We start from the raw sequence: 14,456 nt of genomic DNA, 5'->3' as shown, positions 1-14,456 counted from the left end.
AACGTACTAACAGTTATTTGACTATAATTTGCCGTCTCACATACATTTTCTGCAAATCTTTAAACAATTGGCAATATTTCCGAAAAACAAAAACAATCTACAAATATGGTGGTTTTTTTAAAAAAAAACAACTTTGTTAAAAACTTTTGAGCATTCAGTGAGACCCATGTTTCTTAACCGCTCTTCAAAATGGGAGAGACAACAGAGGATTCTATTTCTGGAGGGCAAATGTGTTGACACATAGTAAATGGCTACAAAAGTTTAGGCCTTTTTGCACATTTTTGCCAGCAATGCCCATAAACATGCAGGGTGGTGTGCTAAAGTGAATTTCTGTCATTTAAACTAAGACTAACTCAAATTTCCAAGATGTTTGAACCAAAACTTCAAAAATAACTCACACCATTTTTCAAGATGAAGTTACTTAAATCACTAATATTAGCCAGCTGTGCTGCTAAACACAATAATCACCTTAAACTACCAGAACATTTTGCTTTAAATGTTAGAAATTTGCTCTTGATTAATAGTTCCTCTGAGCAGCAGACTACTCTATGAAATAGTTTTGTCTTATTTTCCAGGCAGGGATTGCTCCTACTGTTGTACTTAATGTAAAACTCATTACAACTCAATGCTCAAAACAAGCATCCTTCAATAGAATTATAAACATATGCCATTCAGGTCTTTTGTCATCTACAGTCGTTTATCACAGCTGCCAGTTTCTGATAGTTTCATTTAATAATCCTAATAAATGTTTATCCTAAACAAAATTCTAAAAGTTTAAGATGTTTTCTGAATTAAAATCTCTGAAGCTGAACAGTCATGTGTCTTGACTATTTGAAATCTGGGTGTGTGCTTTTCTGCAAATAAGCACCATGATAGATTACAGTGAGCTGACAGCACAAGCTGTAAATAAGCAAAAGCATATGTGGTCCTCCCAACAGTAGCTGAATTGAAACATTTTGAACATAACCAAAAAGTGTGGGGTTGCAATACGACAAAAAATATATCCAACCAGATTTTGTCACATATTTCATGAACTGTGTAACTGCACAAATCAAGTTCTTCATCTTGTGTCTGTTGACAGAGATAAAGCTATGACTTCACCAGTTTAATTCACTGTATGAAGGTGATTTTGTAAAATTTGAGAATGTTTCACAGTCTGCAATCAGCTAATCAAGCACTTTTAACTTTCTTTAACAATTACTTACAAAAACCACAATTAGTTTTGGTGTCAATTTTTAATTTTAAAATTTTTTAATATATGCTACAGGAAAAATCTCTACATAACGAACAAAAATCTGAAATTGTTTATTCTTGTGTTTCTAAAAAGAAATACTTTTACTGTTAAAACTGACATATTGGGGGTTAAAGGTTTGTAAAACTGTAAATGCCACAGGTTCCGAAAAATTTTAAGAAGAAAAAAATAATAAGCACACATGTTCTGTTAAACAATTCACCTGAAATATATACAATATAACTTGCCTCATACTCGGGAGGTATTCAATAAACTCAAATGTTAGCCTCCTAGAATATGCATTTAAAAGGTATTAGCTAGCTCATTATCTCTCAGTTTTGATATGACTCATTGATAATTCAGCTCCTTTTTTGTTGTTTTTCACAATTCAAGCTAATCATGTGCGAACAAACCTTACAGAAATTAGTTTTTCTCATGCTTCGGAAACTAGGTGCTTTACTCTAAAGCCATTTTTTGATGACTACTGTTTCATGCTCACCCACACAGCTTTCGGTCTGAAGTAGAGATTAACTTTGGCTGACAAGGTGACACTTCAGAGACACCAAGCTGCAGCGGCCATTATAGTCTTTCCTTCACAGCTTTTCCACTATGAGCATTAGTGTGAAAGGTGACAAATACTGTGGTCGTCAGGGGAAACACAAATTTGAAATCACACTCCATATAGATGCTAAAACTATGTTATATTCTTTATATGTTCCTTCAAAGCTAACATGGTTATATCGCCCAAAATGAGCCCAGTATGCACTTTCACTTCATTATCAGCTCTAAAACACTGTCTGAATAACTTATGAAGGAATAAATCTGAAGAAAGAAAGAATATGAACTGTAAAACTTTCTGGCTTCGAGTGAAATTTATTCTTGCGATTTCCAGCTGTTGAAATTGGATGAAAATACTTTCAGTGACAATAACAAAAGTTTCAGCCAGTCCTAAAAGTTTCTCACATGGAGTCTTGGAGAGCTACTTGGGATGGAAATCAAACAAAACGGCTCCAGGGGCTCTTCATCAAATCAGGGTCAACAGCACACCAGAACAGTAACTATTGAGACCCCTTTGATAATATTTCATTTGAAAAATACCATGCACAAAGGTTTACACGTTTTAGAAATACAAGCTAAAGTTCTGACCAGAGTTGGTGAAACAAATCCCTATGAAGATGTGAAGAGGGCTTTTACAGCCAGCCACATTGTTTGCTGTTTTAAACATTCCTCCAGTATGCTATGAGTTTCCTAACTTAGCCATGAGACTTATTTTAGAGTGAACCCCTGGCCAGGCGTGACGTCAATCAGAGGACTGAAAGCTGCACTTGAAAAAGACTTCAAATCCCTTTATAAAGGGGAGCGTTTGTTTTAGACACGACCTTTTCTGACTTCTAGAAGTCTAGATATTTCACAAACAGATGGCTTTGAAGACTAAATCTGACCAAACTAGTGACTGGAGAGAGACTGAAAGCTGTTAAACACCAGTAATTACAGCAGAAACTAAACTGTGTTAATAAACTGATGCATGCTGTATACATAATAAACACATACAAAGATTGAAATTATTTAATGATATATATGTGTTGTTATTAACGGCAGCTGAGAGCAGTATTTGTTCTCCTTGCATAAATGTCATCCGCCTTGATAGCCTCATTGTTTATACAACTAAAGGTACAATTTATACAACCGAGCTAAAACAAAAATATCAGAAGATATTTAGGATATTTAGCAAAATATCCTGATGCAGAGAATACGGTCTGTATCAGAGGACGCAGGGCATATTGTCGCCTTGTTGTTAGGGAAAATGCATTATTAATTGAAACGTTTGCACTCAAATCTCGTTTCTGCTAATTTGTGTGTTCTAACATCATTCCATGCTGGAAAATAAATATTGAAATGCATCACTAAAAGATCCAGAATAGTTTGATATTTATGATAATAATCCCTTTTGAATTTCTAGAAGATTCTGAATTAAAACTTGTTTCAGGAGCATCACATTTAACATGCTTAGAGGTTCTTGCTCAGTACACGTTTCTCAATGGTAATATACAAAGCCCTCTTGTCCCTTGAAACCTCAGAGCTATAAAACCTGATGGCCTTTAAATTTGAGCTGTTATGCAGAAGCAGGTGGCTGCTTGGACAACTTCCAACGGTTTTCTTAAGGTTTGCATGCACAGCCATGCCCATTTTGCAGCGGCCACAGTCTCAGCATGCTTTTCCAATCACTGTTTTTCCTGGAAACCAGTAAAGCTTCAGTGTGTTTAGTTGGTTTTGTTTGGTGTGGGTCAAAAGGTCTACACACCTTATTCCACTTAGATGAAAGTGGGAGAAAATGACAATTTGCTCAACTTATTCAGCAAGAACAACATCTCTGTTTCATCAGATACGTTGGTGAATTAATCCCCACAGGGCCGCTAGTCCTCAGGGAGCGTGCCTCAGGTGAATGCGTAGGTCATCATTTGAAACACTCAGCTATGCAACAGTCGCTTAATACCATCTCATATTTGCATGGAGTTGTTATGCTTTCAGTAAATATGAAAAGAAAGCACTGACACGTTCTTAGAAAATATCCTGGCAGCAGAGTTGGCAGTGAACACCAAACAGGACTGTGTAGCAACTCTCCAGACCTGTGGGATGTGCACTTCTTCTAACTTTATGGAACTGTTTAAACTTCTTGTGAACTTTTTGTTAGAAGATTTGTATGTGTTGTGTCACACTGGTTTAAAATTTATTACACAGTGTTCAGTTTGGAGGTCGACTTTGACATTTAACAAAGTTGTTCAATTCAAAGAACTTATTCATTAGTTCCTTTAAAACTGCCATTTTATAGCACAATTAAGTAACTATGTTACTCAATTGGCATTAGTGTTTGTGAGAAAGTGGAAAAACTATGAATACTGTTGTGTCTCTTATCAATATTTCTTTAGAGAAATAAAAAATCTCCACAAAAGCTTCCATATGTTGTACAAAATAATACTTTCTTTTTCTGTTTTTAGAGCAATTTCCTCACACTGATGTCACATGTCAGCAGAAGGATAAAAGCACAGATCTGATGCATCAGCTCAGAGTTAATGATTTATAATGAGAAGTTGTAACCCATGATGTATAGATGCACGCAGAGGATATGAACAGCTCCATACATGTTCTTTAATGGTTCACAGGAAAACGAGCATCTCAGTCAGCTGGGTCTAATGTGCACAGCGCTTAATGGGAGCTTTATTGATCCGCCGCCACAGATCCTGGCGTCCCACAGGACGGTTAACCAGGAGTGACTCAGCGGTCAGCACCTCGTGGTTGACCTGGTGGTTGCTATGCTGCCATAACCAAAGCTGGTGCCTTTGTTTTATGTAACGTTATATACCAATATGGCTATTATACTGTTATTAAAGCTTTCAATTAGGGCTCTGAGCTAAAAGCCTAAAAAAAAAACAAACAAAACTAATTGGGACATTGTTTAATTGACATTATTACATGGCTTCTGTTAAACATCTTGCTACGACTGTACAGCCGATGAATAATGAAAGGATGTTAAGAGCAAACAAGCAGAAAATAATTGACTAGGTCACTAAAGTTCCATAGAGAGCAAGTGATTTGAGCTCTTGAAGCTGCATCCTCCTGATGGAAAGCCCTGCAGGTGAGCCAGGTCTGTTATCACAGTCCTGAGATGTGAGCTTCTGGTACACAAAACCAGCTTTGTGTGCTTCTGATCAGCCTCTAAATACAACTCAGGAAACAGCATCAGCTGCTAAAAAGCTCAGCCAGGCTTTTTCCCTCTGGTATTGAAACAAAAAAAGCCCAAGCCCAGTGATTCACTTATCCTTAGAGTTTTCCATTACCCATCCTTAAAAGCCAGTTAACCATTTGTTGCTTTAGAAAATGATAACAAAAATCAAAACATAAAATCAATTTTATTATGTTTAACTGAATTTCTAATAAAAGTAACCAGTATTTATCCTTCATATAAACAAGAAAGTAGTTTAAAAAATAAAATAAATGGTTCTTTATAAATGTTTTAGAGACGCTGCTGTAATAAAGTATTGCAATTTCAAACGTAAGCTTTTCGTAGTTCACAATCAGAATCCAAAACCAATAAAAATAAATTTTTCAAACAGAGATTTTTGAACGTCAACCAGATTTCACTGAGTAGCTCCACCTTTGTGAGCTGAAATTTCAGAACTGAAGCTGAACGGAAGCAGGCGTTAGATTTCCTCTATGAGCTTGTGTCTGTGTGTGAGGCTGCAGTCAAGTACCGAGGCGTTTCTGGATGGACGCAGCAGAGAGTTTGGAAGCAATTAATTATCCCACGATACATCGAAAAGCAACGTAAACAAAGTCAGTGACACATAAGCACATTCTCATTTGGGCTATAATGTTCTTATAACATGCCTAAGTTGTGTTTTAAAAATAATTTTCATGAAAAAAGTATGATGACCAGAAGGAAAAAAAAAAACAGATGAAATTTTGCCATTAGGAGAAGCTAAATTTCTAATAAAGACAGCTGCATAAAAGTGGAGGCTTTTTCTTGAATTACAGGCAGTTATATAACCTTTCTAGACACACACATACAATAATCTATTTTTACAAGGACTTTCTATTGACTTCCATTTGTGTATTTTTTATTAATTTCTATAGCCTGATCCTGACCCAAAAACAGCCCTTCTTATTAGGCTCAAAGCCTGGGTAGTGGGTCCCCACAACGTAGTATTTATTGCAAAATTGGACCTTTTAAGGTGAGAAATGCTAAAACACACACACACACACGCACGCACACACACACCAATGCATGCAAACACACACAACTCGTGTGTTCATGCTCGGACAAACTGATTTATGTAATCCAATGTTGTCTGTCACATGATAAGTGAGAACAAGCCCGGCTGCAGGGATTGCTTCCAGGAAGCAGCGGTTATCTCAGTGACGATCACATGATGACAAGTCCTCCTCCTCCTCCTCCTTTTGCTGCTGGTGGTGGTACACGCATAAAAATATCAGATCAATCGCTAAAAGACCTGGCCTAAAAAAACAATAACATATAAACAAGATATTGAATGTATCTTGTTTTTCCTCCCACCAGTGCCATCATGGACTGAACTAAACATGGCTGCACAACAAAAGAAAAGGGAAATGTCTTCAGTTCATATATTTCCGTCATCAGTCTGACCTTTCAGGCTGTTTGAGGAACCAAAAATTAGATGTAACTTGTAATGTGAGTGGTTATGGCCAACGAGAGGAACCTACAGAGACCCGTCAGAGTGGAGCCGAGTGGTCTGCTCATCGTAGTCTAACAGAGGAAGTACAGTGAGTAATATTACTGAGGAGAGCACAGAGACAAACAGATGGTGCAATACTAGAGCTGCTACTCTGATTTAGCACAAAACGTCCCTCTTCTTCCTGAATAATAAACACATATGTATATGGTATTTATATGGTCATATAATGTGATTACATACATAAATCACATCTCATCTATGGACTGATTACATCTATAAACTAATTACTATGAAAATGGTACATCTTGCCATTGTAAATGCAAGAAAAGAACAAAATAAGAGCAATTTAGTGCAAGAAATAAGCTGTTGAAAAGAAGTTCACACAATGATCATCTCTAGCTAATGACCAGCTGAATGGAAATTAAAAAATCTTTTTCTTATCAGTGAAGGCAGGCTGCAGAGTGATGCAGTTGGTAGCACTGTTGCCTTGCAGCAAGAAGGTCCTGGGTTTGATTCCCGGCCCGGGGTCTTTCTGCACGGAGCATGTGTGTTATTTCTGGGTACTCTGGCTTCTTCACACAGGTCTCTCTCTACGTGTGAGTGTGTGTGTGCATGGTAGTTTGTCCTGTCTGTTTCTGTGTTGCCCTGCAACAGACTGGCGACCTGTCCAGGGTGAACCCAGCCTCTCGCCCGGAACGTTAGCTGGAGATAAGCACCAGCTCCCCTCCCAAACCCACTAGGAACAAGGGCGTACAGAAACACGATGGATGATCAGTGAAGTCACCACACAAAGAACTAAATAGCAACAAGCACTCGTGGAAAGAAGGCTCTTATATCTTTTCATACTATAATTCTGAAAGAAAAAAACATGACAGTCTTTTGTTGTCCTGGGATGGAGTGACCACCTGTCTGGTGGTACTCCTGCCTCTTAATGAAGGCTAGAGAAATATTACATATGTGCCGAATTCATATTAGTGAATATCTGTCTGGTACTTACCGTACTACTTTGTGATATCAAAAATGCTGAATATGTAAAATATTGCAGTGGGACTTGATTAAGACTCTTAATAGAGTTAATTTAATTAATTGCATCATATATTGACAAATATGCAATATTTTCATTCAAAAAGCCTTTATGCAATTATTGAATAAATAAACATATGAAAAAAACAACAAATATATTTGTGTTTTGAATCTGTTATTTAGGTTACTCAACCATTAAAGTGCTGTTATGCCTGATCAGCTATCAGGTTGTTTAGGATCATTCATGTAACTTCCTTTAAAAAAAAAACTTCTTTAGAAATGTGGCCTGTGTTTGTTGACATTAGCTGTGATGCTGCAACACGTTTAGCAATGAGATTGCATTTTAGGCATAAACAGCTTCGTTGATAGAGCCAACTCCTTTTAGCACAACTTGCTCACAACATAAAAAATGTCAACTTTCATGTTGGGAATAAGACATTTCAAGACTGGAATAAAAAACTTGCATTTCTTAAGCTATTATACAAAGGTGTGAATTATATACAAGTAACTAATTTAATGGCACCAACTAAAAAATCTTCACTATTTTTAGTTGATTTATTTTTAATGAATTTAACTTTTCTTTTATTTCTCTAAACTTTTTGACATATGTTTTGAAATCCTAGTGTCTGAACCTGCGGCGGTACTTGTCTTAGTCTTTGCCTGTTGCACATCAGTTCGGTTCGGCTGCATTCATTGGTTGACTCTGTCTGAACAACAGACCTGCAGGATAAAATGTCCACTTCACTGCTGAATGAGAAATATTATGAAAGTTTTTCATGGTTTCCAAAAGTGATCTAAATTCAGGAGGCAGTTCAAGTCAGGTGAGGTTCACAGCACCAGATGCTACTAAAGATGCTACTTACGATAAAGCTGCTGAATTTCCTGTATGAAAACAAGTTGTCTGTTTGCCATATTTTCCCCTAATAACTGTTTTTGGAAACTTTCATATGTTCAGCTTATTGAATAACTTCATGTCTGCACATGTTGTGCAGACTTGGAGCAGGCGACCGAATTAATTTTTTATTGTCTTGTTCTCACAATTTATAATAGAGAACAGACAAGCTTCTGAGCTGCACGGAAATGTTAACAGTTTTCGCAATCATATTTTGTTACACTCATGATTCTTTTTTTTTTTTTCCTTTTCTGTACAGTCCAACTCTATTTGCCATTCAAAAAAATAAGACTTCCCTTTTTTGTGCAAACATAAATCTCAGGAACTGTTTTTGTCAAGCTGGAGGTGTGATTCATACTTAAAAGTGAAAATTTCTGTTCAGATTTTATTTTGTAATTTGCAAAATTATTGTTCAAAATAAGAAAAACTAATACAACATAAAATTTCTTATGTTTTAGAATGCACAATCTGACTTAAAAAATTATTAACCTATTAATTATATTAAATTAGTTAAAAGGGAAAGCTATTAGTAGAAGCCCAAGACCACCTTCAAAATACATGCTTGTGATTTTCACGACGTTCAAAAAACTATAATTAACACAGACATTTCTAAGTGAGCTGTATGTTTCTTACATTCTTATTAAAACTATTATATTACTTTTACTTAAGTTTTTGCTATGTCTCGCTATTTAGCTAAGTAATCTTGAAGGCAGCTTCATTGTTGCTGCCAAAATTAAACTATAATTGGTTTATGACACTTTATTAGCTCTATTTGTTTGTCTTTTTCTAGTTCAGCCTTATTATATTTGAAATTCAATGAGTATTTCTGCTTTCTATTTTAAGTACTGAAAAAAAAACCATAATTGTATTTTTAGCTCTCTTAAAAATTAGATGCTACATCTCAAGAGGTTATCCCCGAAATAAATAAATTGAAATTAAATAAACATAATGGAATTAGTACTTTATACTTGTAGGCTACTTTTTAAATTAAAAGTGTTTCAACTTGCAATAAATATCAAATTCAGGTATTTAAAATAAATAAACAAAATTCTTGCTTATTATTTTTGGAGCAACATTAGTGGTTTTAATTACTTAAATTAACTGAAATATTAGACAATAGATTGATTTAAAAAAATCATACCATAAACTTAACTCAGTATAAATTTATCACAATTTCTTAATTCTATTGCTAACCCATAAATAAATAAAAAGCAATAGCAGAAACAATGAGCGGATTTTATCTCTGGTAATTTGAGTGTGTGTGTATATATATATATATATATATGTACTTAAACCCATAAATAAAAGTTTTTACCATGTGAATATATCTTTTGTGAATCAGCGGTGTGATTTGAACAGGTTTAAACTGCGTTCATAAAACTTGGCGGGAGCAAGAGTTACTAACATGATCGTCTCCGTTTGGGATCAGTCAAACCAAACACGGACTCACACAGCATACAGGAAACTATTAAAAACACATTCCCAGACTCTAAACACCAGGCTCCCTACATGGCGGCAACAAACATGGAATACCTCATGTAGAAGGCAGCTCCGAAATGTGACAAATCTGTCCTATGCCAGTTTCCTCCTCCAGCAGGGCCCACGCCCCGAGCCAGCACAGCCTCCTCACCACCGCCACCGTCCCCACCCCTCCTCTGGGCCTCCTTCAGTAGGCTGCATGTCTCTGGAGGTCGCCTCTGACGTCAGCAGCTCGACTGGGCAGAGTGCCAGCCCTGTGGGCCCTTGATAGATGTGGTCGGTCTGAGAAACAGTCGGCTGTGTGTGGAGCGCGCGGCACAAACTCAATTCGGCCCGCTCAAACACATGTAATGACCTGTAAAGACCCGACAGGCCCCGCGCACTCTCCCTCTCTTCTGCGTGTCGCAAATTCCCACAATTAAACAAAAAGACGCACGTGAAGTTGAGGTGTTTGAGCTGTAGAAGATCAGGGTATTGAAAAGACCTGCCTCCACCTTTGAGTCTGCTAAAAGCTACCTGAATGATCCCATGCGCTGCTGACGGAGAGCGCAAACCTCCAAACAGGCAAAATTTTACAGAAATTACAACTGTGCGTCAGTGAAGCCGAGTGAAATCTGCTGATCCAATCAGAATGTTACAGTGATCCCGAGAGCTGCAGCCAGCGTCTCTGCATGTGTCGTTCTGCGTGTGGGACGGCAGTACCTGCAGGCCTGCTGCTGGTCTTCCTCTTCAGCCATCTGTCCAACGTCTCAGCACTCACACTCTCCAACACAAATTCGTCCAGCATCTGCGGGTGCAGCGAGAGGTAGGCCTTCACTTTTTCATCTGTCAAGCCTGAAAAAAACAAAACACCAAACACATAAACATCTGCTAGTTCTTGAATTGTTACCAATTTTCTCCCGACCAACAGATTGTTTGGGCATGTTGCATAAAAATCACGGAAGTGTATGAAAAGTGCAGATAAGAGACACAACAGTATTCATAGTTTTTCCACTTTCTCACAAACACTGATGCCAAACTAACACAACCTATTGCATAACTAGGAAGTGAAGGGAAAGTGATGCAATATTTTTAGAGAAGAAATTTGCTAAGTGTTTCTGAAATGTGTCTTCTAGCCTCTGATAATTATAAGAAGATGAAACTGAAAGTTTTGCATATTGTTCTTTACAAAATAGTTCCCAGTGAGCAACTGAATGAATTTGTGACATATTTTCCATTGAATTTAGGCCTAACTCTTTTCTTCCTCTAAACAGATTCTTGATTTCAGAAAAAATTATAATCAACATTTTGAAAGCCATAAAATAATGGATTTTTTTATTCTAATATGATCAATATTAGAATCAACATTGTTTTTTAAAGGCATAGAGTATGGAAAATCAACAAATCTGTTGCACTTGGAAAATTAATTCTATTTATATTTTAAAACTTTTACATTGCCCTCCAACACCTTCCTGTTAAACATTCACTCAAAATACCCAAGAAATTACTAATGCAAATGTGGAATACTATATCAAATTATATAAAAACTAAATTCTTCATCAATACTTAAAATTATTTAGAAAAATAATATTCAAGCTAAATTACAATACATATCACAAACATAACAAATAAATAAATAAAATTGAGCAACAAATTTGACCACATTTTAGTAAGATATCAAATATATTGAATAAATTCTCTCCCTTTCTGTGCCATTTTGTAAAAGATCCTTCCACATTTAAATTTCAGACGGTTGAACAGACTTATTGTATTTTTTAATCCATGTTTGTGTGTTAAAATCCAGAGTTTACTAGGCACTGTTGCTGCGTTTGCTGGTCATTTCATGCTTCCCTCATTTCATGCCTTTGCAGTTTTGATTGTTTCATGTCCGACTGGCGCTGTCTACTGCGGGTTGTTTTGGACTGAGCATGCGTCGGTTCACACTCGCCAGGGTGACGCTTGGCCACTGCTCCTCTGCTCTTTATTGCTTTTTTGCAGATGCTGACGTTTCAAAGCAAGACCACACATCACATGTGGGTTGAGCCATCCTCAGGGGTGGGAGTGTGAATCAGTAGGGAGATGATACAAAGACAGCATATTTTTATAAAAACAAAATATACTAAAATGTTAACTGAAAATTTGAAAATAATTTTGATTCCTTACAACAGCTTGACTCTATTGTTGTCTTGCTGAATATTTAGGGTTATTATCCTGCTGGAAGGTAAAACGATTCTCTTTTGCAATCCCTAACAAGTTTTTGTTTTTCAGAATTTCTCTTTACTTATCTCCATCCATCTTCCCATCAAGTCTTTCCTGCTTTCAGGATTGTGGGTAACTACAAGTGGAATTCCTTTAACATTGATTTTTATCACTTTTCCATTAATGAGCTTCCTTGGACCTCTTGGCTACTTCTCTAATAAATGCTCTCCTTGCCAGGGCTTTTCTAGTACTTATTTTGGTCTGTCACATAAAATGTAACCCAAAGGCACACTGCAGATTGTGTTGGAAACTTTACAAAATATGTAGAAGGTTCAAAAGGTATGAATAATTTTGCAACCAAACTGGATTCCAGAGTGTATCCTTAACCATCTCATCAGAAAACTTTTGTGTTGCAGACACCAGGTTTCATCTAAAACCTCAATGGGCCAGCTAGCTCTCTTATGTTTCCTGTAAAGCCTCAAAACGCAGGCATAACAATAAAGGATAACTCGCATGCGCTCAATAACAAATTATGTTCTTGAGAACTCACTAAGTGCTGCTGTTTACTGACTTTGTTGTTAGAAAAGAGCCATTTGTCAGATCATTGATGAGAGAAAGTTGTTTTAATGGAAGGTTTGCCTGTGAGAAGAATTCGCACTCAGAAACCATGACCATTTGGGTAATTCGTGCAAATAGACAAAATCAAGCAGAACCGCGGCTCCATCTTTAAGTTTTACCATGTTACTGAGACAAGAGTGAAAACAACCACTTGGTCCATTCATTGTCATTTACTCAGCTGTAACTTAGCCAAAACACTAACGCAGACTGTGTGTTCGTGAGACGTCATAACTTTACTAGAACTGACAGTCAATCTGTAACACAAATTTGTGTCAACACAATAATAACCTCAGGGAAGCAACTGTTGCTGCTGCCAGCATGAAGGAAGGGTTTATAAGGCCATTTGCAAACGATTTTTAGTACTACATTTTATAGCAAGAAAGAATGTTTATAAGTGGAAAATACTGAACCCAAATGCCAATTTCCTCAGGGCTGAATGTTTCGGGATGTTCACCTCAAGTCAAACCCAGCTATGTGTGTTTGCGTGTGAGTGTGTGTAGGCCATGACTCCCACTTCTCAATTTTCCACCAGTCTTTGGTGGGTTTACTGGTATCTTTGGGAGGTATTGTCCAGTTCTGCTTCAATTGTAATATTTTTACAGATATTCTCACATGTTTTTCCAGCACCCTCTGATATGACAGATGATGGATTCTACCCATGATGATGAGCTGACAAGGTTCTGCTTCAGCAAAGCATCCCCAAAGCATGACACTTCCACCTCCATGCTTCACCGCTGCTATATGTTTAGATCTGTTGTCTAAATAATCCAGTTGTAGATTCATCTGTCCAAAGAAAATTATTTCAGAAATTATGCTTCTTTTCTACATTCTCACATGCAACCTTCAGGCTGGCCTTTGTGTTTTTCTTAGAGCGCAAAAGGCTTCATTCTTGCACATTTCTCATGGAATTCAAAACTTGTGCAATTTCTTTCTAATTGGACAAGAATGAACTTTCACATAAACAGACTTTCAAAGACTTTGAATGCCTTGACAGAACATCACAGCAGCAATTGCTAAGTCGACTGATTAGTGTCGATTGATTAATTCAGATGCCTTTCCAGGCGAGGTTTATCTTTTGATTCAAGGTTAAATACATTTACTATTTGAATTTACAATAAAATCCTACAGAGTGGCCCCAACTCATACATTTCATAACTAAATAACCATTAACTGTATTTTTTTGGGGGGGCAGAAAATACATGATTTTACTCAGATTAAAAGTTAAACACTGCAGGGCCTTTTTTAACCATGGCAATGTCTCTGGTTTTGTTGTTTAATATTGATTAAGATCAGAAAATTTAAAAGATATAAAATACCTCTTGTTTTATAAACCCTGTATCATTCTATCGTTCGCTTTTGGAACTTTAATATATTTTCGAGACTACTTACTACCCATCCCTAATTTAGTCACCATGAGTTCCTCTGTAGAGAAAAGTAAGGCTAATGTAGCACCATATGCCTCAGCTGGAACTGGATCATGAAACACCACAATCATTGCAGAGTGACTGAAAATTTACAAAAACAATGCTGAAAAATAATATAAAATACCGGTACAGAAAAAGTTCTAAGTTAGTTAAGTCAAAACCCAAATTTCAGACTGGTTGAAATAATATGAAGGAATAATCAGAAAAGAATCAAAGAAAAATAAAATAAAATTGTTGTTTCTAACTAATAATAAATGAAGTGTCAAGTCTTAGAAAAAAGTAGTATAAAAAAGTAAAAATTGCTCAATGAACAAAAACAAGTCAGATGTGAGAGCTAAAAGAGTTTTAATTTAAGGTGCACTCCTATTGTATGTGCTGTTAGATAACATAAATATACTGAC

General features: G+C 36.5%; 1 protein-coding gene across 5 annotated transcripts in view; it reads right to left on the bottom strand.

Annotated features, from left to right (window-relative positions):
* The window catches only part of LOC122842905 (cAMP and cAMP-inhibited cGMP 3',5'-cyclic phosphodiesterase 10A-like), a 94,434-nt gene that overhangs the window by 16,864 nt on the left and 63,114 nt on the right, over positions 1 to 14,456 (bottom strand). For all 5 annotated transcript variants that reach the window (XM_044137201.1, XM_044137199.1, XM_044137200.1 and 2 more), the window contains exon 2: positions 10,538 to 10,669. In XM_044137201.1, the coding sequence (XP_043993136.1) occupies positions 10,538 to 10,669 (132 nt within the window). The remainder of the gene's footprint in view (positions 1 to 10,537; positions 10,670 to 14,456) is intronic.

Source organism: Gambusia affinis, linkage group LG13 (genome assembly GCF_019740435.1).
Source record: "Gambusia affinis linkage group LG13, SWU_Gaff_1.0, whole genome shotgun sequence".
NCBI classification, from domain to species: Eukaryota; Metazoa; Chordata; class Actinopteri; order Cyprinodontiformes; family Poeciliidae; genus Gambusia; species Gambusia affinis.
Note: the sequence above shows the minus strand (reverse complement) of the source record. Positions and strands in the feature narration are given on the sequence as shown.